Source organism: Poromitra crassiceps (assembly GCF_964638095.1).
Source record: "Poromitra crassiceps genome assembly, chromosome: 3".
NCBI classification, from domain to species: Eukaryota; Metazoa; Chordata; class Actinopteri; order Beryciformes; family Melamphaidae; genus Poromitra; species Poromitra crassiceps.
This window is the reverse complement of record NC_139625.1, coordinates 3,557,812-3,584,253: the sequence shown is the minus strand read 5'-3', so window position 1 is coordinate 3,584,253 and position 26,442 is coordinate 3,557,812. Positions and strand designations below refer to the sequence as shown.

The window sequence follows — 26,442 nt, the reverse complement described above, 5'->3', positions numbered from 1 at the left end:
TTTAAAATGTATAGCTTTGACGATGTGAGTGTGTATTCGAGAAAGGTTGCACTTTCAGAAGTCCCCCGCCCCAACCGTTACCACACACACAAGGTTTAGACCTTCAGCCTCATGTGGTTAGCCTGAGGAAACCAGATAGAATGTTGTATGCATTGTGCAAACTATCCTCCTGTTGGCAACCAGGCGTAGCTCTTTCTCAAGGTCTGCTTCACAACAGTTCAGACCTCCTTATATTGCGGTCTCTACTTGTCAGCAGTGTTGGGGGTAACTCATTACAAAAGTAACATATTACATGTAATATGTTACTTTTTAGCAGTAACTCAGTAATATAACTTATTATTACTTATAGGATTTCAGTAATATTATACCAGTTACTTTGTCAAGTAACTCAAGTTACAAATTGAGTTACATTGTATTAAATCAGAGCACATATTTAAAAAAGATACAATCATTTCCTAATCAAACTGTGTTTTTATGGAAATAACCACTATAGATGACAACAACAAAGGAAAAGAATAAAATGTTGAATTTTGGATGGTTTACACTTCAAGGCAGTTGAAATTATTTTTCAGGATGGTTCCGGGGCGGCGATGTCATTCTGCTGCTGCTGTTGTTTTGGTAAAGTAATGCAAAAGTAGTGTAATAAGTAACGAGTTTACTCTACACAGAAAGTAATATTGTAAAGTAACTTATTACTTTCAAATCAAAGTAACTAGTAATATGTAGTATATTACATTTTGAAAGTAACTTGCCCAACACTGCTTGTCAGTGGAACAGTGTTTTTCGCCAAGCCTATGGTTCCCTAACTGACCTGCCTGTGTTCATTGAAGAACACTCCCACAGGGCCAGAGTCAGCCAGACAGCCAGTCAGAGGGTTTCTCAAACTTACATAAGGATTCGTATTATAGGCGACATTAAGGACATCTAAATAGATACATGTCTACATAGACAATGTAGACCGTGCAAACTGTAGTCACAATACTTTTTGGATTGGACTCTGTGTGGTAGTCTAAATCAGTGGTTCTCAAAATGGGAGTCCGGGGACCCCCAGGGGTCCTTGAGGGGGTTCCAGGGAAACTCCAACCAAAAGGGGGGTAAATTATGTTTGATATAATTCCATTCATAAGTAACACAATGACTATTTTGGTCATTTCTGTAATAAACAGCATCAATCTTATTATCATATGGGGGAACCGTGGGACAAAATCCTATCAAATGGGGGTCCGTGGTCTAATCTTTGTCAGTTTGGGGTCCCTCATGTGAAAACATTTAGAACCACTGGTCTAAATGAAATGATAGTGACGTTAATTTTCATTTTGCTGTATGTGGCAAGTATGAAGTACCCATTGGGGGATTTCCAGACCCACTGTTTTGGACCACAAGCTACAAGGGACCCTATAGTCTAAGCAGTGATGCTCAACCTGCGGCCCGGGGGCCAGATGCGGCTTGCGATAGGGTGCAGCAAATAAAGTTTGACTCCAGCTAAATTGTCAAATATGGCCGCCTGCTCTATAGTCTCTCTATATCAGACCTGGGCATTCTATGGCCCGGGGGCCAGAACCGGCCCTCACGATGGTTCTGCCTGGCCTGGGATAGGAGACAAACCACACCATTTTACTTAGGAAGCAAAAAAAAAAGGCTGTTTAGAATAATTTTCAATATAATAAATGCTGAAGAATAAATGGACAGTATTCTTTTCTATCATTTAATCTAGTGATACAATTAGAGATTATGGCAACAATGTTTTTGTGGCCCGTGGCAACGATCTGGGTTTCTCATGTGGCCCCCGCCAGGAAAAAGAATTGCCCACCCCTGCTCTATATAGAAGATCAGAGGTTTTCAAAGTGGGAGGCGGGCCTCCCCAGGGGAAGGCTCCAAGCTGTTTCAGGGGAGGCTCAGTGAATGGAAGTGAAAAGAATATGACATTAGTTATTAAAATGAGATCTCATAGAATAGCCTAAATGTGTGTGATTTGGTTAAAGAGATAGTTAAGAGATAGAGTAGTTTGGGGGGAATTTGGCAGTTTTTCTCAGAGTCAGAAAATAATAAATGCCTTCAGACAAACTTTTTGTTTTTTGTTTTTCTATTTGGTGAATGTACGTCAAACAGCAATAGCAGGCTATCTTGGCTCAATCGTTGAGTGTCTATATGGGATCAACTAATCATGATTCCTTTTCCCATGCTCTGTCTTGAGGGGAGGCCCACAGTCTCAGACTTTGAAAACCCCCTGCCCTAGCTCAAACTGGCCCTTTGGAAACTATTAGGCATTGTGTCAGAGGCTAACAGTGTTGGGGGTGACTCATTACAAAAGTAACATATTACATGTAATATATTACTTTTAGCAGTAACTCAGTAATATAACTTATTACTTATAGGATTTCAGTAATATTATACCAGTTACTTTGTCACGTAACTCAAGTTACAAATTGAGTTACATTTTTTTTAATCAAAGCACATATTTAAATAAAGATACAATCATTTCCTAATCAAACTGTCTGTTGTTATGCAAATAACTGCTACAGATGACAATAACAGAGGAAAAGAATAACATTTAGAATTTTGGATTGTTTACACTGACTTCAAGGCGGTTGCAATTATTTTTGGGATGGTTCTGGGGCAGTGATGTCATTCTGCTGCTGCTGTTATTTTGGTGAAAGTAATGCAAAAGTAGTGCAATAAGTAACAAGTTACTCTACACAGACAGTAATATTGTAAAGTAACTTATTACTTTCAAATGAAAGTAACTAGTAATATGTAGTATATTACATTTTGAAAGTAACTTGCCCAACACTGGAGGCTAATCTACATCAATTACACCATTGGATGGTTTCACAATGACTCCGTGTTGAAATGGGGGCCAAACTGAAATTAATCTCTAGCACTGCAGCAGGACTAATAGCTGTATTTGCTCTGTGATGTCGTCTGTTTACCCAGGTAACTCCACCTGTTACCCAGGTAACTCCACCTGTTACCCAGGTAACTCCACCTGTTACTCCACCTGTTACCCAGGTAACCCCACCTGTTACCCAGGTAACCCCACCTGTTACCCAGGTAACTCCACCTGTTACCCAGGTAACTCCACCTGTTACCCCACCTGTTACCCAGGTAACTCCACCTGTTACCCAGGTAACCCCACCTGTTACCCAGGTAACTCCACCTGTTACCCCACCTGTTACCCAGGTAACTCCACCTGTTACCCAGGTAACTCCACCTGTTACCCAGGTAACTCCACCTGTTACCCCACCTGTTACCCAGGTAACCCCACCTGTTACCCAGGTAACTCCACCTGTTACCCAGGTAACTCCACCTGTTACCCAGGTAACCCCACCTGTTACCCAGGTAACTCCACCTGTTACCCCACCTGTTACCCAGGTAACCCCACCTGTTACCCAGGTAACCCCACCTGTTACCCAGGTAACCCCACCTGTTACCCAGGTAACTCCACCTGTTATTCTCATGTGTTTACCCAGGTAACCCCACCTGTTATTCTCATGTTTGTCGACCTTTACTAAATGTATAGGCTATATTGTCCCACACTGTAATATACTGTACCAGTGGTTCTCAAAGTCGGGTCCGGGCGGGGACCCCCCGAGGGTCCTTGAGGGGTTCAAAAGGGAGAAGAATTTATTTTCACAATAATTTCCATCCATACGTAACACAACATTATATGACTATTTGTGGTCATGGGTTTCATACACTTTCTGCAATAAATAATAATAATAACAAAACGTCTTATCAGATGGGGGACCCTGGGACAAAATCTTATCAAATGGTGCATGGTGGTCTATGGTCTAATAATCAGTCAGTAGGGGGTCCTTTATATCAAAAAAGCTTGAGCAGCCTTCTTTGCACTACCACCACCACCAGGATGGCCGAGTGGTTAAGGCGTTGGACTTAAGATCCAATGGACATGTGTCCACGTGGGTTCGAACCCCACTCCTGGTACATCAGTGGAAATTTTAATCAGACCAACTGTACGGTGGAAAGAAGCCCTTTTGAACACACAAATCGGGCCTGATGGTCGTTGAACTGTGACAGTTTGTTAACGGTCGCAGCTGAGGATCCCGCAGCAGGCAGGGTGTTATTATGACTGAGTGTTTCTATCCCCTGATCACAAATGTGATTTCCCCCCCTGACTGTTTCCCCTCGCCTCGATCTCGCACCAGGAAAGGAAAGGAAAGGAAATGAAAACACTCCGTGTATTGCTGATGGTTGACCTCACGCTGGCTTTCCAAAGTGCAACGGAAATCACGCGTGTTTTTGATCCCATGACCTCACCGATTCTTCAGTGACGTTGCACGCATGTCTACTCTGTAGACATGCGTCATCTTATCATTTTGCGCGTCACCGCCGGCAGGGAACACACTGCGGCGCCAGGGGAAACACCTGTCTCAACACACCCCCACCCCCTATGTTTCTTTTAAGGTTAACAACGCTTGAGTTGAGACCTCAATGGTTGAGACCAAGAAGAAATGTAGGCCAAAACGAAGACAATTGATTCAAAAATTCAAAATAGAGTTCATCCTGGAATTAGAGAGTGTAATAATAGTTGAGAACAGCTTGTGGTGTGAAGAAGAGAGGTGCTGTGGAACATTTCTTTAACAACAATGGCTGTTGGACAAGAACAGATTGAACAAAAACACCCTGTCCATCAGGTTTCTGCTCCTACATTACATCAAAGTTCGTGAGCTGGTCGTGGCCATGCAAACACAAAAGAGAGAGAGAGAGAGAGAGGAGAGAAAGAGAGAGAGAGAGAGAGAGAGAGAGAGAGAGAGAGAGAGAACAAAGATGACCTATTCAAAGCCTGCCCTCTTTTCTATTTTACTGAATAACTGGCCTACTTTTAAATGTTAAGACATGTTTCAAGATTTAAGCAAAAATGTGATACACCAGAAAGCGCCGCCTCTGTTGCCACCTGGTGGCTCAGACTTGGTACTGCGCTCTTATAGTCCCAACAAAAATATACCCCCCCCCCCCCCCCCTCAAATAACAGTTACCGTACATTGATAATAACCAACCGTAGGCTAGGCCAGGGGACCACGACATTTCTTGGCAACACTCGCCCTACTCTGGCTCCGATTAGCTGTTTGTTCTGTGCTTGTGCTGTGCTGTGCTGAGGCGTTTTCAGACCAAAACAGCGGCAACCCTGTTGGGAAAATCCTTCTCTCTTGCCTTTTATACTCTTTGCTTCCCCTGCCGCTCTTACGTCACTTCCTGTATTTAAAAATGGCGTACAGCAACAGTGAAGTGGAAACATCAAAGTGTGCGTGTGTGTGTTTTGCTGTATTTCAACACGATTACCTGCATTTGCTGAGTCGCAGTATCATCTGATGCGGCGCTAGAAGCCCGGAGCGGCGCGGCGGCACCAAAAGTAAACACGTTTTGTTTTTGTTTTGCGCTTATTTACAGTGGGGAAACCTAAACCAGGTAATTGCACATTTAACAGTAACAACATCTGGCTCTCTCATGTCAAGATGTATTGAACGGTTGTGGATACACTGCATGGGGAATGTGTAGTGATATAAGTTATTGTTAGATGACATAAAACGGTTCTGCATGGTGCTGAAGGCCAGTGTGCATGTGGTTTATTACTGCTGATGTCAGAGGCATAAACAGTAGGAGCTATTTAGTTACAGAACTAACGTTAGCAGCTAGAAGCGAATAGTTTCATTCCAGCTGTATCTTGGTATATTATTTGGGGACGGGGGTTGGGAGTCTGGGCAGAGAGAATGCCAATAAGTTTGTAATTATATTTTCGGTATGATTTAGACATGATAATATCAAAGCTGATTTCTACAGAAAATGGGTCTAGGAAAGGTAATGCAGGCTAGGGACTAATGCATGGAAAACAATTTAATAATATTGTAACGTTCCTGGTAACTCATGAGGCAGAGGCTTCTTGTTGGTACAAGGTTCTTTATTCTCCGTTAGTTATATTACAACTCTCAGCGGTTGTCACGCTCATAGCTAGCAGCCTTCCCTTCTCGCAGCGTGTGGAGACTGACGTGCATGCCCAGTCTCTGCCGGAAGTATCCCCACAGCATAGTGTTCCCCAATACAACACTCCCACACATCAGTTCCTATCTGTAGTTGAGACACTACCAATGCTCACCCCTGTATGTGTAATGCTGATACGCTACATACTCCCCGCCCAACAATAAGGTCAACGCCCACGTTGATACCACATCACACACCCCCCTGTACCAAAACACACCCAACATCTTTTCTTTCTTTTTTTAACAGCTTCTTTGTTTTTTAACCACCTTTTATGTCACCACATTTTATGTTTCACTCTCATGCTTCTCCCACATCTCCTCCCCCACAATATCTCATGCCATGCACATCATTTACTTTCGGTTACAACATTTCCAACCACCATCTCCTCCTTTTTTTTTTCTTTTCTCAAAGTCCCCCAAGTGTCCCATTAAACACAGTCCTCACACTCCCTGTGGTATCTCCACACGTCCTCCTCGTGTCCGGCCCAGTAGAAAAGTGCACTAACATTGCGGAGCATCTTCTCAGGCTCGTCATGTCCCGTACGGCCCCTGTGCGCCCACCGCACAACCAACCCCTGCAAGTATCTGGGCACAATCGTCTGCCTCCCCTCAAACCCGTGCCCTGTTCTCCCCAACAGCCCATCTTCATCCAGCAGCAGGTCGGAAAACATGCTCCACAGTTCTTTCTTGGCACCGGAAAACATGTGAGTTTCCTCCACGGGGGGCCGGCGTCCGGCTGCCACCCACGCAAGCACCGGACCGATCTCCGCGTCCTCCGCCTGCCTGCGTTTCCACTCACGCACGACGACATCCATGATGGTTACGCTGTCGTCCTCCAGATCCACATCTGGACAGTCCTCCTCGTCTTGCCCTCGCTCGTCCTCCCGTCCCCCTCCCCCAGGGGGCGGCGTGTTCAGGACAGCAGGGGGAACACAACCGGCCTCGATCTCCACCTCGGCTTTCCGCCCAGCAATCGTGGGGCCCGCAGTGCAGTTTCTGGCCAAGTGCTCAGGCGAACGGCACGTCCAGCAGAGTCTCACCTGCCCACCGCCCGCCCGTCTCTCCTCTCCCGCCGTCCCCCGGTCCCCGACAGCGCCTCGACACTCTCTGGCCAGGTGTCCCGGTCTCCCACATGTCCAACACAGTCTCCCCTGTGGCTCCGCGTGGGGCCCGTGCTCAACTGTGACGCGGTATACAGTGATGTTGTTACCGTTAGGCCGTTCCCCTGGAACGGTGGGAGGGTGGCCCATCTGGACTACTGGCCCCCCTGCAAATGTCAATGTGCTTTTTCCTAGGTCTACTGTGCATTTGTTCAGTGTTAAGTAGTCTTCCCCCAGGATGCAGGGCCCCGCCATTTCTACCACCCACACCGGAAAGTCCACTGTCTGTCCCCCCACTGTTATCATTACGTGTCCCCTCCCCCTCATTGGCATCAACTCACCGGATACTGTTCTTAGCAGCTGTGTCGCTGGCTGCTCCAGGCGCGTCCCCTCGGGCATCATGTTGACGTTCACCAGCGTTGCCGTACACCCCGTGTCCACCAGGGCGGCGCAGTATCTCCCCTGTAGGTAGACTGGAACATGGCAGCCGTTCATCGCGCGCGGCCCGCTCTGCATGTTGACAGCTCCGGCGATGTCGTCTACTTCGGGGCACGACGGAGCCCCACCTCCCCATTGCTGTCGATGGGCTCCCTCCCGTGATGACGTGGCTACGGGGAATATGACCTCGGGGACCCGTCTCGCCCCTTCTAGACGGGCCCCGTGTCGTTTCCCTGGTTCCACGCTCCTCCGCGGCACTCTCTGGCCCGATGTCCGGGGCGTCCACAGGTCCAGCAGCGCATGGCCCCGGGCCCCCTGGGCCAGGTATTGTCTCGTGGGGCGGGCTGCAGGGTCGCGCTTCGGAGCAGTTCTTTTAACTGCTGCACCGACTCGGACAGTTCTCTCACCATGTTGCCTTGTTTCGTCAATGCCATCTTCCATGCTGGCTCTTCTTGCAGCGGGCTCTCTGCCGCCATTCCCACCACGAGGGCGGCTCCCCCCGCGTCGCTGTCCATGGCCCAGCCCTCCACTGTCTCTCTTTCCAACGCTAGCTCCAGCGCTACTCCTAGTGTCTTTGGCCGTTGCAGCATTACTTGATCTCTTAGGCCTCTCGGCGCGATTGCCTGGATGAAGTAATTTCGGGCTAACTCCTCCCGTGATTCTGGCGGCAACCGGCTGTATACACGCCGGCTGAGGATCTCCATGTCTGTAGCCAGCGCCCGCAGCGACTCCCCTGGTCGCCTGCGCCTGTTACACAGTTCCGCGACCATGATGCCTTCCTCTTTGCACTGTCCAAACCGCCTCCTCAGGGTCGCCATCACAATGTCTAAGTCTTTTGTATCTGCCATTGCCGCCACACATGTTATAGCTTCGCCCTCGAGTGACATCACCAGGTGACTGGCTCTCTCTTCCCTCGACCAGCCATTCATGTCTGCTGCTACGTTAAACATTGTGCAATATGGCTCCCACTCGCCTTTACCATTTAATTTTGGCGGGGTGATTTCCTTTCTTCCTCGCCGCCCGCTGTCCTTTGTCGCCTCGACCCGTGTCCCGTCTTTGTCCTCGGCCCGCAGGCTAGCTCCGCTGGGCTGTGGCACAGCCTCCATGGCTACAGCGGCAGTGTCAACCCGCTCAATCTTCACCCTCACCGGCCCCGGTTCCTCCGCTCCTTCTCCCGCCTCGCTAGCTTGCCTGCTAGCTCCCTTGAGCCGCGGGATAGCTTCCGTGGCTACGGTGATAGCGCTGTCTAGTTCGGATTTTATCCTCACCAACCCCAGGCTTTCTGCTGCTTTCCCCGCTTGGCTCTCTGTGGTAGCGGCTGCGTCTACCCAGGCATCTTCCTCCTCGGACGCCTGGTAGTCTGCCCCGGCTCTTGCCTTTCCCGCCTCTCGTTCGAGTCTTTTGCGCTCTTTCTTCAGGAACTTGCCAACCATCTCGCCGAATCTGGAGGCAATATTCACCGTTTAAACTTCTGACGCCAGTGTAACGTTCCTGGTAACTCATGAGGCAGAGGCTTCTTGTTGGTACAAGGTTCTTTATTCTCCGTTAGTTATATTACAACTCTCAGCGGTTGTCACGCTCATAGCTAGCAGCCTTCCCTTCTCGCAGCGTGTGGAGACTGACGCGCATGCTCAGTCCTCCCCGGAAGTATCCCCACAGCATAGTGTTCCCCAATACAACACTCCCACACATCAGTTCCTATCTGTAGTTGAGACACTACCAATGCTCACCCCTGTATGTGTAATGCTGATACGCTACAATATTGTTTATACTCTTTTAGAAGAATCATATTCAGATGGAATAAGGATTTTAGAGTATCATGATACACAATTCTAAGCGGTATTACCGTTGCTGCGAAACTATTAACAGCGATTTGAGAAAGGCCAGACAGAAAAGAAAGTTGCTACATATGCGAGGCTATTGAACGAGCCGGCTAACAAACTGCAACACCAATACACTCGAACAGTGTAAAGTGTATTTATTAATACAGTCAGTCTGATAATACATGCAGTTCAATGTCATGAACATCACTTTGATTAACATGTGATGTTACTTGTGTGCATGTTACAAATGTACTATATACTAATTTACTATAATTATCATGTTAATTTGTCCATATCTCCCAGGCATAGGAGGGACATTTTGAAAGCTGAGAGATACTTCAATTCTGAAATTCAAAGCCGTTTTCTTTGGCCTTTATAGATTATAGATTTGCTACCTGGTTTATTAAAAGTACATTTCACGATGGAATACTATTGAAGCTACAAACCAACCTAAGACCTTTAAAAAAAAAAAAGAAATATTGAGTAATCAATTTCAAGCATAGCATTATTTCTCAATCGATTAATTATGTTTGGAATTAGCGTTCTTCCATTGCTTTCCTTCCTCGTAGAGTTTCAAAATGAGCAGCAGGAGAAAGAGGGCGCCCCCGGTGCGCGTGGACGACGAGGCCAAGAAGAGGCTGAACTGGAACATGCTGGAGGACCGGAGGAACGAGGCCGTCCAGGAAGACGACGACCAGGCTCCAAACTTCTCCCTCCTCCCCGCTTCCGTCCGCCCCCTTCTTCCCAGCTGCGAGGACGACTCGGAGGCCAGCCGCTCCGTCCCGTTTGCAGACGGAGGAGAGGAACCTCCGGGCACGTCGTCGTCGGACTCCGCCTCTGCCTCGGTGTCCCTGGCGCTCACGGTGGTGCCGGCTCCGAAGTTGGGCCACGTCTGGAAGTGCCTCATAGGCGAGTTCAGCCTCCGTCCGGCTTGGCTCCACGCCGACTGTGAGCGGAGGGAGTTCACCCTCCTCAGGGTGGGCGAGCAGCTCTGCCTCAGCTACGGCGGCTGTGACCAGAGTGCAGGCCTGCAGTCGACGCCTCTGGGTGAGACCTGCACGGTGGAGTGCAGCCTCGTGAGGATCCCACTGGAGGAGCTGGACTGGCTGCAGAAGAGGAGGGTGGTGCAGCTCTGCCACCAGGCCAAAGAACAGTCAGTCAAGGTGGGTGTGATCGAATCAAGAAGACGTTAACATTAGTTCATCCACTATGTAGTTAATTGCTTCCTCGTTTTAATTTGTCGTCTTTAAAAAGTACAAGGCATCGCGAACAACGCCTTTCGCCTATTGGCTTCTTCGGGTTCGCTCGAAACTAGGCCTGCACGATATGAGGAAAATCTGCGATGTGCGATAACATTGTTCAATATATAGCGATGACGATACGACTTGCGATAAATAAACAAATATTAAAGTATGCATATTAGCTATACAGTTCCTATGTCTTTCTGCTTTAATAATGCTAACATAGACCCCAAACATAGCCTATGCCCACTGAATAAATAAATGAAATACACACTGACTCTAGCTGAAACTACACACAGCATGTTTGGGCTTTGGCAGAGGGGGCGGAGCGCACTGTTGCAAGGGAAAGGTGTACGCTGGATCTACAACACAAGACAAATTGATCAGATGCTGAGTGGGAATGCATGACGCATGTAAATAGAACCACTTTTGTTATTCGTTTCAGGCAGTCTTTGTGATGTGTTTATTGCGCATGTTCATATTGCGATGACGATGAAAATACAATTAATTGTGCAGCCCTAATCTAAACACTAGAATTACACAGGTCTTTTTAAATTAGGCCATCATTGTGACTTGTCCAATCAGCTGCAGCATTCACATAGAGAGCCAAAGTGAACGTCACTTCCTGCTTCAGCACTGTACCAGAGATTTCCATCTGCCATTTATTTTCCCATAGACATTTTGTAAAATGCTTATAAAAATTGTTTTGCTTGGTCAAACCAAACGGTTCAGCTATATTTAGAATCGGGAGAGACCCTAGAAAATTTCACTTGGACCACTTCTTTTTTTAAAGAATCAAGTAAACATTACAATAAATATATTACAAAATAGATACAAGTTACATAAGATAAGAAGAAAAACTTCATGCACAGGTACATAAGAACTAGAACAATGAATATACAGGTAGTATATACAGTATATATAACAGTACATGTACCGTATATATATATGTTAGCCACACTGGGTTTGTAAACAAAGACTTTTAAGTCAGATATCTTAGGTTACAATGACACCTGGTTGAAGATGAGTGGCTCAAACTGTTTCAATATCTATATTATGTTGCAATGTGTTTTGTCTCCGTCCGGCAGGTGGGGATTTACCTGCTGGAGAGCGCGCTGGGCAAGCCGGAGTTCCTCAGCGAGGGAAACACTCGGCTGAAGAAAGCCAGTCAGCTAATGCAGAAGCTAATGGAGTATTTCTATGATTTCATTATCCCTGGTGAGTGTCCCTTTCTGATGTCTGATGCATGCCGTGATCCATGATCTCCCATCCAGTGACTCAGTGGTTCTCAACCTGGGGGTCGTGAGATTATTTTGGGGGGGGTCGTGGCTCGTGGGATGATTGTCAAAAAAGGGGGGGGAGGGTATTTTTCTCCCATGATGATCAACTCTCCCATACCAATGATTCAATGTATAGAGAGGCAAAGTGACCGCCTACTTCCTGCTTCAGCACTGTACCAGAGATTTTCATCCGCCATTTATTTTCCCATAGACATTTTGTAAAATGCTTATAAAAATAGTTTTACTTGGTCAAACCAAACGGTTCAGATATATTTAGAATCGGGAGAGACCCTAGAGCATTTCACTCAGACCAAAACTTAAAAAAACAACACTGAAAAATATTTTCTTTAAATTCGCATTTTTTTTTAACGTTTCGGTCAGAGTGAAACGTTATGCGATCTCTCCTGTTTCTAAATATATCTGAACCGTTTGGATTGAACAAGCAAAACTATTTTCTATAAGCATTTTACGAAATGTCTATGAGAAAATAAATGGCAGATGAAAATCTCTGGTACAGTGCTAAAGCAGGAAGTGACATTTCACTTTGGCTCTCTATTATAATGCTATATAAACTATTAACTATATATATAAAAAAATATTTTGGTGAGAATGTGTGTACTGTGCTCTGCCGTTGGGTTAGGCAACGGCGGGAAAGGGGGTCGCGAACCCCAGCCTAACGTTTTTTAGGGGTCGCGGCTGAAAAAGGTTGAGAACCACTGCAGTAACTTCTAAACCATAAAATGTAGTAACTGTCTGTCTAATGCTTGAATCTATTGAAACCATTCTCGAAAAGGCTTTTTCGACTCCTCCTTCCCAGACCTACAGTGTCTGTGCAGCAGTGTTTTTCTTGCACAACCCCCACCCACACACACACACACACACACACACACACACACACACACACACACACAAATGGCGTTATAGTGGCCAGAGCCATAGAGAGAGGGAGCTCCAGACGGATGAGTAGTAGGATGTGTGTTTGGGGGGGGGGGGGGCTTTCTAGGACCAGTGCGTCACATGACTTGCAATACCAAACTTGGCCACAAGGTAGGGCTGCACAATTAATCGTATTTTCATCGTCATCGCAATATGAACATGCGCAATAAACACATCGCAAAGACTGCCTGAAACACAATGAATAACAAAAGTGGTTTTATTTACATGCATCATGCATTCCCACTCAGCATCTGATCATTTTGTCTTGTGTTGTAAATCCAGCGTACACCTTTCCCTTGCAACAGTGCGCTCCGCCCCTCTGCCAAAGCCCAAACACGCTGTGTGTAGTTTCAGATAGAGTCAGTGTGTATTTAATTTCTTTATTCAGTGGGCATAGGCTATGTTTGGGGTCTATGTTAAGATTATTAAAGCAGAAACACATAGGAACTGTATAGCTAATATGCATACTTTAATATTTGTTTATTTATCGCAAGTCGTATCGTCATCGCTATATATTGAACAATGTTATCGCACATCGCAGATTTTCCTCATATCGTGCAGCCCTACCACAAGGCCAAAATTGCTTCACAGCCCAGAGCTGTCTATGAAACATGGATACAGAAATAATAACAATACAGCAACTTTCCGCCTGGTCAAACGCAATGTCATCTGCTCTCTGTCTCCGTGTGCGTGCTCTGTAGAGGTGGTAGAGAACGAGGAGGAGGAGTGTGACACAGACCTGGAGAGGCAGAACGTGGAGGAGCTGTACGATCACGTCAGACACCTGCACCAGAGAGACAGCCAGGAGGTGACCTGTGACGCCCAGCACAAAGCTCTGATCCCCGTGCTGCGGCCCTACCAGAGCCAGGCGGTCAACTGGATGATGAGGAGGGAGAAATGCAGGAACAGTTCTCCTAAAGGTAGGCGCTCGGCTCGTCTGGTCTGGTCTGGCACGGCTGCGCGCCCCTGCCCCGCTCCCCCGGGTTTATACTCAATTAAATGTCCTTTTGTTTGGAATTGGGACTGGTGCATATTATAAGAACACACCACGTTTTAAGATGGAGAGTTTCCTGGAGGAGGGATTTGAGGAATGATGACTCTTTGATAACATTGTACTTTTTTTTTTTTTTTACCTTTATTTAACCAGGAAGTGGACGGCAGCAAAAGAACTAGTAACAGAGCAATTAAACATGATAAAAGACAATAAAACAAAACAAAATGGTTAAACATGTTATTATAAAAACAATAATATCTATCACAAAGGCATTAGGCTTGTTCATTTGAGATGGGAGTTTTGCATATCAGCAAAACTCTCACTAGATGGTATTAGTGTTATATACTGCATGTTATATAATGCATGGTTAGTGTTATTATTAGTGTTATATACTGCATGATTCAGATTAATTTATTCGTGGTTTTGTTATTTCCTCACAGAGCAACAATCACTGCATTTCCTCTGGCGGGAGCTGGTCACTTTGTGTGGAAAGAAGTTGTTTTACAACCCTTTCACTGGCTGGTAAGACCTTAGTTAATCCTCTTATAATAAATATGCTACGTCCCTCTGTGTCTGCCAGAGATGGGACTTGGACTTGAGACTTGAGTCGCACACACAGTGACTTGAGACTCGTCCTCAAAGACTTGAGACTTGACTTGGACTTGAAGGTTTGGGACTTGTGAACAATCTTTTTTTTTTTTTTTTTTTTTGGTGCATTAACATTAAGGAAATGTCTACTAATGTCATCTCTAATCATTGCTGCTACTGTAAATGGCCTAAATGGCCTGCATTTATATAGCGCTTTTATCCAAAGCGCTTTACAATCAGTAGGTAGTCTACATTCACCCATTCATACACCGATGGCGGCAGGCTGCCACGCAGGGTGCCTACACACCATCGGGAGCAATTTGGGTTTCAGTATCTTGCCCAAGGACACTTCGACATGCAGACTGGAGGAGGCGGGAATCGAACCACCGACCTCTTTGATCCAAAGCGATTAATGGACAACCCGCTCTACCTCCTGAGCTACAGCCGCCCCCACTACTGTATTCTAAAAGATAAAGGAGAGTAAGGATAATACAGTACATGCATGCAGTGTTCTAAGCAGACTGGATGGCATGCAGCTGATGGAATGCTTATCCACAGGGACTTGAGACTTAACTTGGACTTGTCCCTCAAAGACTTAAGACTTGACTTGGATTTGCAAAAAATGACTTGTGAGCATCTCTGGTGTCTGCACAGTTATGTTCCCCCCCCGTTTTTTTATTACAGGTATCAGCGATGAGATATTTCAACTGTTAATGTTGTTGTTGTTGTTGTTGTTGTCTTTAGTCCTTTTCCCTTTGTGTTTTCCACTTTTTTGCATCACATCTCTAAAGAATGTTCACCAATTCCACGATGTGACTTTTCCCCCGCAGTCTGATCCGGGAGTTCCCCCTGGCCGGCGTGGAGTGGCCTGGGGGGATCCTGGCTGATGAGATGGGTCTGGGGAAGACGGTGGAAGTCCTGGCTCTCATCCTGCTTCACACCCGGCAGGACCTGGAGCAGGAGGCCCTCACCTTGCCTGTGGTGAGCAGCAGGATATTGCATAGCAACATACATTCAATGTCTGTTGTCTGAGTGCTACTGTATGTGTGTATGTCTGTAACAAGAATAATAAGAATAAGAATAATGATGATAATAATAATACATGTTATTTGTATAGCACCTTTCATACATAAAATGCAGCTCAAAGTGCTGGACATGCAAAAGAAAGATATTAAAACAAGAGTAGGTAAAACCATAGCAAAAGAGAATACATTAACCAATTAGTAGACATGAAAATAAGTTAACACAATAAAATAGTAAAAATAATTAAAATGGAAGTAAAAAAAAAACTACAAACTTGCATGGTGATAAAACACTACATAAAAGAACAGGTAGCTTAAAAGCCTTAGTTCCAATAAAGGTACGTTTTGAGCTCCTGGTTGCTTGTAATACTGGTCATTTTTAAGCTTTGTGCCACTCATTGTAAGTTGCTCTGGATAAAAGGCAGGAAAATGTCAAATGTGATGAACTTGATGGATTTATTTCACTGTTGTTTTGCAGGGGAAATCTGTGAATTATTTTGTACCTCCGCCGCCACTAGAAAGAGAGGAAATTATCCACTGCAAGTCAGAAGCTCAGCCGAAAATGAAAATATCCTACCCAAGTAAGTCACTCATAATGTTCTCAGATACGACAGATTATTTTCTTTCATCGGAGATTTGCTCTTCATCATTTGGCACGTTGGTCTTGTATTAAGACCTTAAACGTAAGATTGTGTTCATCTCCCGTGTCCAGCTGTGCGCGTCATGCTGCTCACTGCGATAAAGGAGATGCGATCCGGCAAAGGGGCCTCTGTCAACGCCATCTTCACCTACATCCGCACGACTTACCATTACGACCTCTTGAAGAACCGCAACCACATCAGGAAGATGCTGGCAAAGCTGATAGACGAGGGCCTGGTCGACCGGGTCAAAGGCCGCGGGTTGGCGGGTTCATTCAAGCTGGGGAAGAACTACAAAGAATCAAAGAAGACGACGGCGGGGCCAGCCAAGTCTGTAAGAATGAGAAGTCAAGTCAAGTCAAGTTTATTTGTATAGCACATTTCATACACAGAGGCAATTCAAATTGCTTCACATAAAATGGTTGACAGGAAAATAAAAGAATAAAAGAAGAGAATAAAAGGGACATTTAAAAGCATCACAACAAAACTTAAAAAAAAGAGTATAAAAAGTGCATTAAGCAACAGGCGCAGCAGTTGCAAAAAGAGCTAAAAACTTATAGAGGACTCATTGGGTTTGCATAATAGCTGTCAGCAGTTAAAAGCGACGGTACACATAAAAGTCTTTAGTCTATTTTTAAAAGTAAGTAAGGTTGGGGGGTAGATCTGAGGTCTTCAGGCAATTTGTTCCAGCTCGCAGAAGCATAGTGGGTAAATGCAGCCTTCCCATGATTTGATTTGATCTTAGGGACAGTTAATAAGCTGGACCCTGCTGACCTAAGAGTTCTAGACAGTTCGTAGCGTGGGAGCAATTCAGCTATGTATTTTGGGCCTAGGCCATTAAGTGATTTATAGACTAATAACAGTATTTTAAAATCTATTCTATGACACACTGGCAACCAGTGTAAGGATTTAAGAACTGGAGTGATATGATCAGCTTTCTTAGTCTTCGTTAGAACTCTAGCAGCAGCATTCTGAATGAGTTGAAGTTGCCTAAGTTCTTTTTTGGAGAGACCAGAAAAAAGGCTATTGCAGTTTTTCTAGATCCTGTCTGGACATGTATCCCCTAAGCTTTGAAGTATGTCTGTGTTTTTGCTACAAATATTACTTTTGTTTTGTTTTGTGTACCGTCGTGATGTTTTCTTCTTTTTCAGAATTCCAAAAACAAAGAGAGCACGCCCAAGAGGATGTCCCAGAGACGAGCGAAGGAGAAGTTGGAAACGGCCTCCCAAAGCTCTCCTGCAGAAGATTTAGGAGATCTGAATTCCCCTAATGTTACATCTGACTGTCCTTCAGCGGACAAAACGGAGACAAAGACGGAATGGGATGAAAGTCTAAACGAGAAGCTGGATCAGTCGGATGAGCCGCTCGATACTTCACAGAACCGACCCCCGGCTTCGGCGATGGAGATGGACCCCCCAGGTGGAGGCGAAGAGACATTCGAGGCGTCCCGGCATATAAGCGAGTCAGACGCGCAGGAGTCGGAGAGGTCGGAGGATCTCCCTGAAGAACGGGGAGAAGCTCGCCCGCGGCTGCTCGTTCCGCCAGAGGAGCCTCTTGCGCCCCCGACCCGGGCATCCCTGGTCCCCTTCAACACCGCCGACTACCGCTTCGAGTGCATCTGCGGCGAGCTGGGCATCGTCGACTACAAGGCCCGCGTCCAGTGCATGAACTGCCAGCTGTGGCAGCACGCGGAGTGCGTCAACTACAAAGAGGAGAGCCTGGAAACGACGCCGTTCTACTGCCCGCACTGCCTGGTCGCCATGAAGCCCGTGTCCACCGGTGCCACGCTCATCATCTCCCCGAGCTCCATCTGCCACCAGTGGGTGGAGGAGATCAACCGGCACATCAGCTCCTCCTTGCTGCGAGTGCTGGTGAGACGCTACGTAGATGTTTGACGCCTCATTTTGGGAGCGTTTTTTCTAGTGCCTCACAGCAGGGGGTCTCACATGTTTCCATGTAAATTGATTTATCATCATTTGATTATTACTATTATCATTATTATTATCATCATTGGATTGGATTTAGTCCCAGGAATCCCATATGGGAAGGTGTTTGCTGTTGCCGATTTAGTATTCAGTCCATGTTCTACAGCAGGGCTTCCCAAACTTAAGAATGCTGCGGCCCACTTTGAAATGTGAAAATCTTCCGTGGTCCACCCAACCCTTTAAGATGATGTATTTCCCTATTATGTTTTTCTATGTTATATATTTTCTATTTCATTAACAGCGCATGTGAACTTGGGCATAAGGGAAATTAATAATCCATCCACATACAAAAACATTTCGGCAAAATACCCAAAAGCAGATTGCCAACACTTTCTCCCCCCCTTAATACTCATCAGAAGTATTTGCATGCATAACACATTTGTTGAGACAAAATGTGATGAGCAACAACACAAGAAATCAATCCACAAGTTATTAATGCTCGGCTGTGAAAAATGCTACCTCATCTGTAAAGGGGAGACTGGTGGCTACCCATTGAACCAATTTCCATTCAGATAAATTGAGCTGAGAGGTCAGGGGACAAATAATAGTTTTCCCTCTCCCAAATGTAACCTATGTTTGGAGCGTTATTTAGCTCCCTTCCCGGGCAAATGTAACCTATGTTTGGAGCGTTATTTAGCTCCCTTCCCGGGCAAATGTAACCTATGTTTGGAGCGTTATTTAGCTCCCTTCCCGGGCAAACTAGCATATTATGCTTGGTAGCAATGGATGCCGTAGGTCTTCTAGTTTCTGTAGTTTTAAAACTGACCCTGCTACAGCCATTGATTGCCCGCGAAAGTCGTGAGTGTTGGCAGACCACTCGCGGCCCACCTGCAGTACCTCCACGTCCCACTAGTGGGCCGCGGCCCACACATTAAGAATCACTGTTCTACAGAATGTATGTTGAAAGACTTACAATGAACTATTTCACAATTTGCTAGGGACCCTTTAGACGCCCCTCAAGGACCACTGGGTGTCCCTTTAGACGCCCCTCAAGGACCACTGGGTGTCCCTTTAGACGCCCCTCAAGCCTTGAGGGGCGTCTAAAGGGATACCCAGTGGTCCTTGAGGCTCAAGGACCACTGGGTATCCCTTTAGACGCCCCTCAAGGACCACTGGGTGTCCCTTTAGACGCCCCTCAAGGACCACTGGGTGTCCCTTTAGATGCCCCTCAAGGACCACTGGGTGTCCCTTTAGACACTCTTTAGACACCTCTCAAAGTGAGGTCGGGGACACCCAGTGGTCCTTGAGGGGCGTCTAAAGGACCACTGGGTGTCCCTTTAGACGCCCCTCAAGGACCACTGGGTGTCCCCGACCTCACTTTGAGAACCACTGCCTTAAAGTAGTCCAAAGTGCAGATCTCTAAGAATTGGTTCCATTCTCTTCCCATTGAGCTGTGCATGTTCTCAAAGTGGGGTCCAGGGACACCCAGGGGTGCTTGAGGGGGTTCCAGGGGGTCCCCAGCAAAGGATGATTTATTTGAACACAATGAGAGAATGTATGACTATTTTGGGTTTCATACACTTTCTGCAATAAAACATCTAAAAACAAAAACAAAAAATCTTATCAGATTTACACCACCGTTACACCACCCGGGCGCCCCATTTACCATCAACTTTAACTCTTGCACTCTTGCAGTTTTTTTGTGATTCTTGCGATCAAAAATGCTGATTTTGCAGCGGCTCTTCTCAAAAGTTGCGATTTGTGAGGTTTTATGTTCTTTTTAGGGCGGCAGGGCGGGGCCTATATGATCCCCTCTGTCGCGAGCACATAATGCACGACTCCACACACGGTAATGTCTCAGTGGCGGCCGGCCACTAGAGGGCGCCGCCCCACCTACCCCTGGCCGCCCTGGTACAACAGTACCGCGATACCCTGACGTTAAAAAGGATACTATACCACGTTAATTTAGTAGCGGTACTTTTAAAAATGACATGAGTTGCGTTGCATCCATGTGCCACCGTCTGTTTCTCCACTGGAGTCTGTGTGCTGCAGCTTTGCTCTGTCTGTTTCAACTCCCTGTGGGCGTGCCAAGTCCGCCCTCCCCTGTCTCACTGACACTCCACTCTCCACTCCTCTGTTCAGCCGACATGCAGTGTTGCCAACTTGGCGACTTTGTCGATAGATTTATCTACTTTTCAGACCCACGTGGCCACTTTATTTCTCAAAGGCGACTAGCGACAAATCTGGCGACTTTTTCTGACCATGGGAAGCAACGTTAATGTGTTGAATCTCTACGGATTTTGCCTGTAAATTGTGTGCGGGGTGCTGCTGGCTTTTCCTCCCTCCCGCCCTCTCTCTCTCTCTCCTCTCTGCCTTGCCTGTCTGTGTCTAGTGACAAAGCTGTCCGTCTGTAAAACGATGTTTACACAGGCAAAAGGGACACAACACGTCCACTTGCCAAAGCATCTCTCCAACAGACGATCCGACTAGTACAAAGTGTGACAGTTTAGCGAATGTGATAACGTCAAGTCAAGCGAGTGTGATTTATTTTGTGAGAAGCAAACTTTTTTCAGTGTCGTTTGACGAGGCGAGCGCCTAACCTCTGCCAAGGAGGTAGGCTATTGAGTCATGACGGTGTTTAAGAGTGATATGAGGTTGCAAACTGTATAACGTTAACTGTTAAAGAAATCACATACACTAAGTATAAGGGACATCAGATTACTGCATATTACCATGTAAAAGCTTTAATAACACTGAAAATTATTTATTTATTTAGAATAATCCATGATTAATGTTATACTAATTGTCAAAAACTCACCTACATGTATGAACAAACAAGAAAACACTTGACACCACATACCACATAGGCCTACTGTACATTTTATTGTGAAAAATAATAAACAGACATGACATTAACTGTAAATCTGGCACTTAATGATGAAGCTCAAACTCAGGATTATACTAAAGTAGACTGAACAGAAATGATTCTATTCTGCGCTCTACTGAACACATTTCCTCATTTTCTATTGAGTCAAATGAGATGCCAGCAGAATCAGTTGAGGCAGCTTCCCCAGCTATCTGTGAACACCACATAAAGTATGATGAAGACTCAAAACATGAATTTTAACTTCCATGTTCTTCTGTCATCCATTATTACACGACTTTTCCTGTTGTTTCCTATGCCAGGTGTCGACCTGGCCTTGTTTTTGCAGTAGAATTGCGGGAACTGGGAAACATTGCAAGTTGAGGAAGCTGTTTTGCCATTTTTGCGCAGAAATCGCGGGAATTTCGAAAAATTGCAAAATCGCAATTTCCTGGAGGGACTGATTTATTCTTCGTTCTTGCATGTACACACATACGTTATAGACCCTTTTCACGGGGGCCATTTTGTGTCGAAAAGGCAGAATAAACACAGGTGCAAGCAAAACACTAATGAGGGTTTCCGAATTCCAATCATGGAAGTTGGAAACCCTCATTAGTGTTTTGCACGCACCTGTGTTTACCCTGCCTTTTTGACACAAAATGGCCCCCGTGAGAATGGTCTATTGCTCTCTGGCCTCCCATCTTAAAATCGTGATATTTGTTCTCTTAACTCCGATCCGTGTGTGCGCTCTGTCGGTAAATCTACTGACAAAACTATTTTGCTAAAAGTGCTTTGCTAATACGTCTGACTTGACTTGACCTGTTTGATCTCAGGTGTACCAAGGTGTGAAGAAGACTTGACTTGACCTGTTTGATCTCAGGTGTACCAAGGTGTGAAGAAGCACGGATTCATCCAGCCGCACATGCTGGCCGAGCAGGATGTGGTCATCACCACCTACGACGTGCTGCGGTCGGAGCTGAACTACGTGGACATTCCCCACAGCAACAGCAAGGACGGGCGCCGCTTCCGCAACCAGAAGCGCTACATGGCGGTGCCCAGCCCCCTGGTGGCCGTGGAGTGGTGGCGCATCTGTCTGGACGAGGCTCAGATGGTGGAATGCACCACTGCGAAGGTCAGTTGGAGGGTCGCTCAAAACTGAATTCAGAAAGTTCCAGTGAGCCCAGCATTTACAGCTCATGGAACTGTCCATGTACAGTATGTGCTCACGTCATACCTATACCAGGGCATTCACGACTAGTCAATTTTACTAGTCGTCCCTAAAGGTAGTCGACTAGTCGGAGGTTTTTTCTCCCCCCAATAAAAACGCTCAACTCACGTCAAAAGGTCTCAAATACAACCAGGCAGCAGGGCTATTGAGATGCAGGCATAACTGATGTAGTAGACGTTATACTTTTATAATCCAGATAGGCCGAGGGTTCACACGCTAACGTTTCGTTGTTTTTCCACTTTTAATTTGAAGACGAAAAAGGGAAATGGTACGTGTGAAATGATAGAATTGACAGATCCGTGTCAATTCAATCTACTATCACACCATTTCCCTTTTCGGCCTTCAAATTAAAAGTGTGAAACCCAGCTAACAAAAACGTTGCATTATTCACAAACAAATGGGTAACGTTACTTAAGTAATGGCAGCTAGTCATTTAATAAAGCATGGTTAAAACAAACTCCACTTACACTTGAAGGTCTGCCATGCTGCTATCCTGCTGGCTGTGTGTAGTCCTGCTTTGGGGCGCGAGGAGAGGTTTTCCTAAATTAACGTTAGTAGAAACCTAGCCTGGGCCGCTGTCCACATACAGTCCAGTAGGATGCTTCCTAGTATCCATCAAAAGTGACTTTCCTGACACCGTACAAACAACTGGCTGCACTAAAATGAAGTAATGGTTTATGCTATTGAGTATTACTAAAATAAAAACGAAAAGAAAGTCATGTGAGGTTTGTTATTGTTGCACTCGTTCTTCTTCGTCGATTGGAAGGGTCGCAAATGGTCGCAAGGTACCCACAGCGCCCCCCAGTGGCATATATGCCACTGCACTGTGCGACTACTAAGCACAGTGTCGACTAGTGGTTTTACTAGTCGACTAGTCGACTACTTGGTCAATGCCCTAACCTATACCTACCATACATTATACGTTTTTAATACCATGGTCCGGGTGAATACTCGTTTCTGATTGGCCGGCAGGTGTGCATTAAAACTGTATAATGCACACGTAGTCCGGCTCAAGTCTAATCACATGTTGTCAATTCATCCACTCCTCAACCTGCACAGCTGTTTAATCAAACAACACAGTAAAAGTTTGTTCAACTCGCTACCTCAGCTTCTATGAGCACCTCTATGAGCACCTCGGATACGAGCACCATACCTGCTCGTATCCGAGGTTCCCTCCTATTTACTGGAACATCAAACGACGTTTCCATTGCATGAGAAGCCGACAGGATGGTTACGCTTGTTCCAGGTATTAGTCAGTTCCCCAAGTGTTGCTAGTTAAACAGAGTTAGCGAGGGGTTTGACGCGGAAGTAGGCTATAATGGCTTTATGCCTAGCGAAAATATTTTGATTGCTAAACTTGCACCAAAAATTCACAAATGCCTTTATTTTATATTGTTGGCAAATGACCATGGTATAACCGGCATAATCAAGGTGTGCAGTATACGATTTTAATGCACTTCATGCATAAAATCATATAATGCACACCTAGTCATTGATTATCCCTTACATAAACGATGCTTATTTCCTCATGGGGTTAGAAATCACTACTTGTGAACTGGCTAGTTGTTACACTAAGGCAAGTAAGACTTTTGTACAATCGAGTCCAAAAAATAGTTTTCTTATTTGAAAATTACAAATTAATTGACAATGACAACAATTAGAGAGATATATATATATATATATATATATATATATATATATACATATACATATTACAGGGTATCCACGGGGTATTGACAAGAATTAAAAGTTGATCAATCAATTTAGGGAAACTAAAAGCCCTTAAAAAGTCTTCTTAATCGTGTTAAATGAGCGGTATCGTCCCATATCGATCGCAGACCCCTGAATTGAATCAAAATCGTATCGTGGCAGACTTTGTAATATCACTAAATATTGTCTCATTGTCCAAATCTATATAATATGGTATCGTGATGTAACTTGTGATTTACACCTCTATCGCTGATGCTACGACGTTGCGTTGAGGTCTTGAAAAAGTCTTAAAAAAGGTCTTAAAAGGGATTGAATTTAACTTCAGGATTCCTGCATATACCCTGTTAGACCAGTCGACCATAGTATGAGGAAATTCTTGTTTATCCATAGTTGTAACTGTGACATGAAACCTGTGTTTTGTTTGTTTGTTTGTTTGTTTGTTTGTTTATGCTCCCCCCCCCCCCCCCAGGCTGCAGAAATGGCTCTGCGTCTTGCTTCTGTCAACCGTTGGTGCGTCAGCGGCACTCCTGTCCAGAGAGGCGTAGAGGGTGAGCAGTACATAGAAATGCACTACATAGAAATGCACTACATAGAAATACAGTACATAGAAATACAGTACATAGAAATGCACTACATAGAAATACAGTACATAGAAATGCAGTACATAGAAATGCAGTACATAGAAATGCAGTACATAGAAATGCACTACATAGAGATGCAGTACATAGAAATGCAGTACATAGAAATGCACTACATAGAAATGCAGTACATAGAAATGCAGTACATAGAAATACAGTACATAGAAATGCACTACATAGAAATACAGTACATAGAAATGCAGTACATCAAAATGCAGTACATAGAAATGCGCTCCATAGAAATACAGTACATAGAAATGCAGTACATAGAAATGCACTACATAGAAATGCACTACATAGAAATGCAGTACATAGAAATGCAGTACATAGAAATGCAGTACATAGAAAATGACCCCCTGAGCATCAAAGCAATCTTTATGTTGCAGTGATGCTTTCTGCGGTCGGACTCATTAGCTTCTCTACAAGTTTGAAAAATCATCAAAACCTGCTTGTCAAATCGATGACAGGATTAATGATATCATTCAAAGTGACAAACTGTTCCTTCCTGGACTGACGTTGTGCTCTGCTCAGATCTCTATGGCCTCGTTCTCTTCCTGGGAGTGGACCCGTACTGGGTCAAGCACTGGTGGGACCAGCTGCTCTATCGGCCTTATCGCCGTGGAAACACCCAGCCTCTATACAACCTGATTGGTCAATTACTGTGGAGATCAGCGAAAAAAGATGTCATTGATCAGGTGGGATTGTGAGTTCTACAATTCTGTGTGACTATGCTCGATTCTCAATTACCAACCTTTAAAGGAACACTCTGCCCATTTTCAACCAGCTTTGTATCATTAGAACATCAGTAGTATATCAGAAAACTGTAAACGGTTTTGAAGTCTGTCATTTAATTTGACAGTTATTGAGTGTTAAAGTGTGGACCAGTGACATCACTGGTCCACACTAACTCAAATGAATAACTCATGAACTCAAATCAACTCTCAATAACTGTCAAACTAGATGAATGATGAATAGTTTGACAGTTATTGAGAGTTGATTTGAGTTAATTAGTTATTAATTTGAGTTAGTGTGGACCAGTGATGTCACTGGTAACACTCAATAACTGTCAAATTAAATGACAGACTTCAAAACCGTTTACAGTTTTCTGATATACTACTGATGTTCTAATGATACAAAGCTGGTTGAAAATGGGCGGAGTGTTCCTTTAGCACAGTTGAGGCAAATGTGTGCGGCGCACCCCTCTGCCTTATTATATAGTAGTGAGATTTATTAAGAATCTCAAATAGCTAAAACCAAAAACAATTTGTAATCCTCCAGAGGTTTACTGAAATCTTTCCGAGATCTGCATGATTCATATTAACAACAACAACAACAACATAACTATATTTGTGTAGTACTTAGTTTTCATTTTCAGCTCAATTTAACAGCAAATTTAACCATGACCAAAACCTAAACCTAACCGTAACCCAATTGGTTTAGTTGCCTAAAAACCAAAACGTAAGCTTTAACGGAAAGATGCTTTACTTGCCCAACGATAACGCTGTGTCCAATTGGTGTTATTGTCACATAATCCTTACATGGTGGAGGAAGGTTATCTTCACAAAATGTCCATAACACATAATAATGATAATATCACATAATAACACATACGGTAATAATTATAATAACACATAATAATGCATTTCAGAGTTTGTGCTCATCATTTCATGAAATTTTGTGAGACTGCGCGTTGGATAATCTGTTATTCATCCTTGTTCTTTATACTGCGTTCAAGACAACTCTGAACTTTCAACTTGGATTTTCCAGGCTCCGGCATATTTGCGTTCACCGTGTTTTTAACTCGGACTTACAAAAACATACACAGCTAGCTAGCTAATTTCATTGGTAAAATAGCTGTTGAATTCAACATATCGCTACAATCAGAGCGAAATATAAACACTATAAACACATATTGCATAATTGCTCAACACTTTGATGACAAACCGGAGCTCTCAAATGATACCCCGAATTTCTGACCTGTAATTCCGACCTCGACAACCATTCAATTCATTTTTTCTTTAC

At 44.8% G+C, this 26,442-nt stretch overlaps 1 protein-coding gene across 3 annotated transcripts in view; it reads left to right on the top strand.

Annotated features, from left to right (window-relative positions):
• Nucleotides 1–5,264: 5,264 nt before the first annotated feature.
• Nucleotides 5,265–26,442, top strand: part of shprh (SNF2 histone linker PHD RING helicase) — a 49,832-nt gene continuing 28,654 nt past the window's right edge. For all 3 annotated transcript variants that reach the window (XR_014552547.1, XR_014552548.1, XM_083633541.1), the window contains exons 1-12: nt 5,265–5,427; nt 9,927–10,520; nt 11,687–11,816; nt 13,516–13,734; nt 14,249–14,330; nt 15,227–15,377; nt 15,897–15,999; nt 16,131–16,390; nt 17,208–17,927; nt 21,725–21,976; nt 24,252–24,330; nt 24,952–25,115. Coding sequence is in view for 1 of the 3 variants with exons in the window: in XM_083633541.1 (XP_083489667.1) it covers nt 9,936–10,520; nt 11,687–11,816; nt 13,516–13,734; nt 14,249–14,330; nt 15,227–15,377; nt 15,897–15,999; nt 16,131–16,390; nt 17,208–17,927; nt 21,725–21,976; nt 24,252–24,330; nt 24,952–25,115 (2,745 nt within the window). In the remaining 2 variants the exon portion in view is untranslated. The remainder of the gene's footprint in view (nt 5,428–9,926; nt 10,521–11,686; nt 11,817–13,515; nt 13,735–14,248; nt 14,331–15,226; nt 15,378–15,896; nt 16,000–16,130; nt 16,391–17,207; nt 17,928–21,724; nt 21,977–24,251; nt 24,331–24,951; nt 25,116–26,442) is intronic.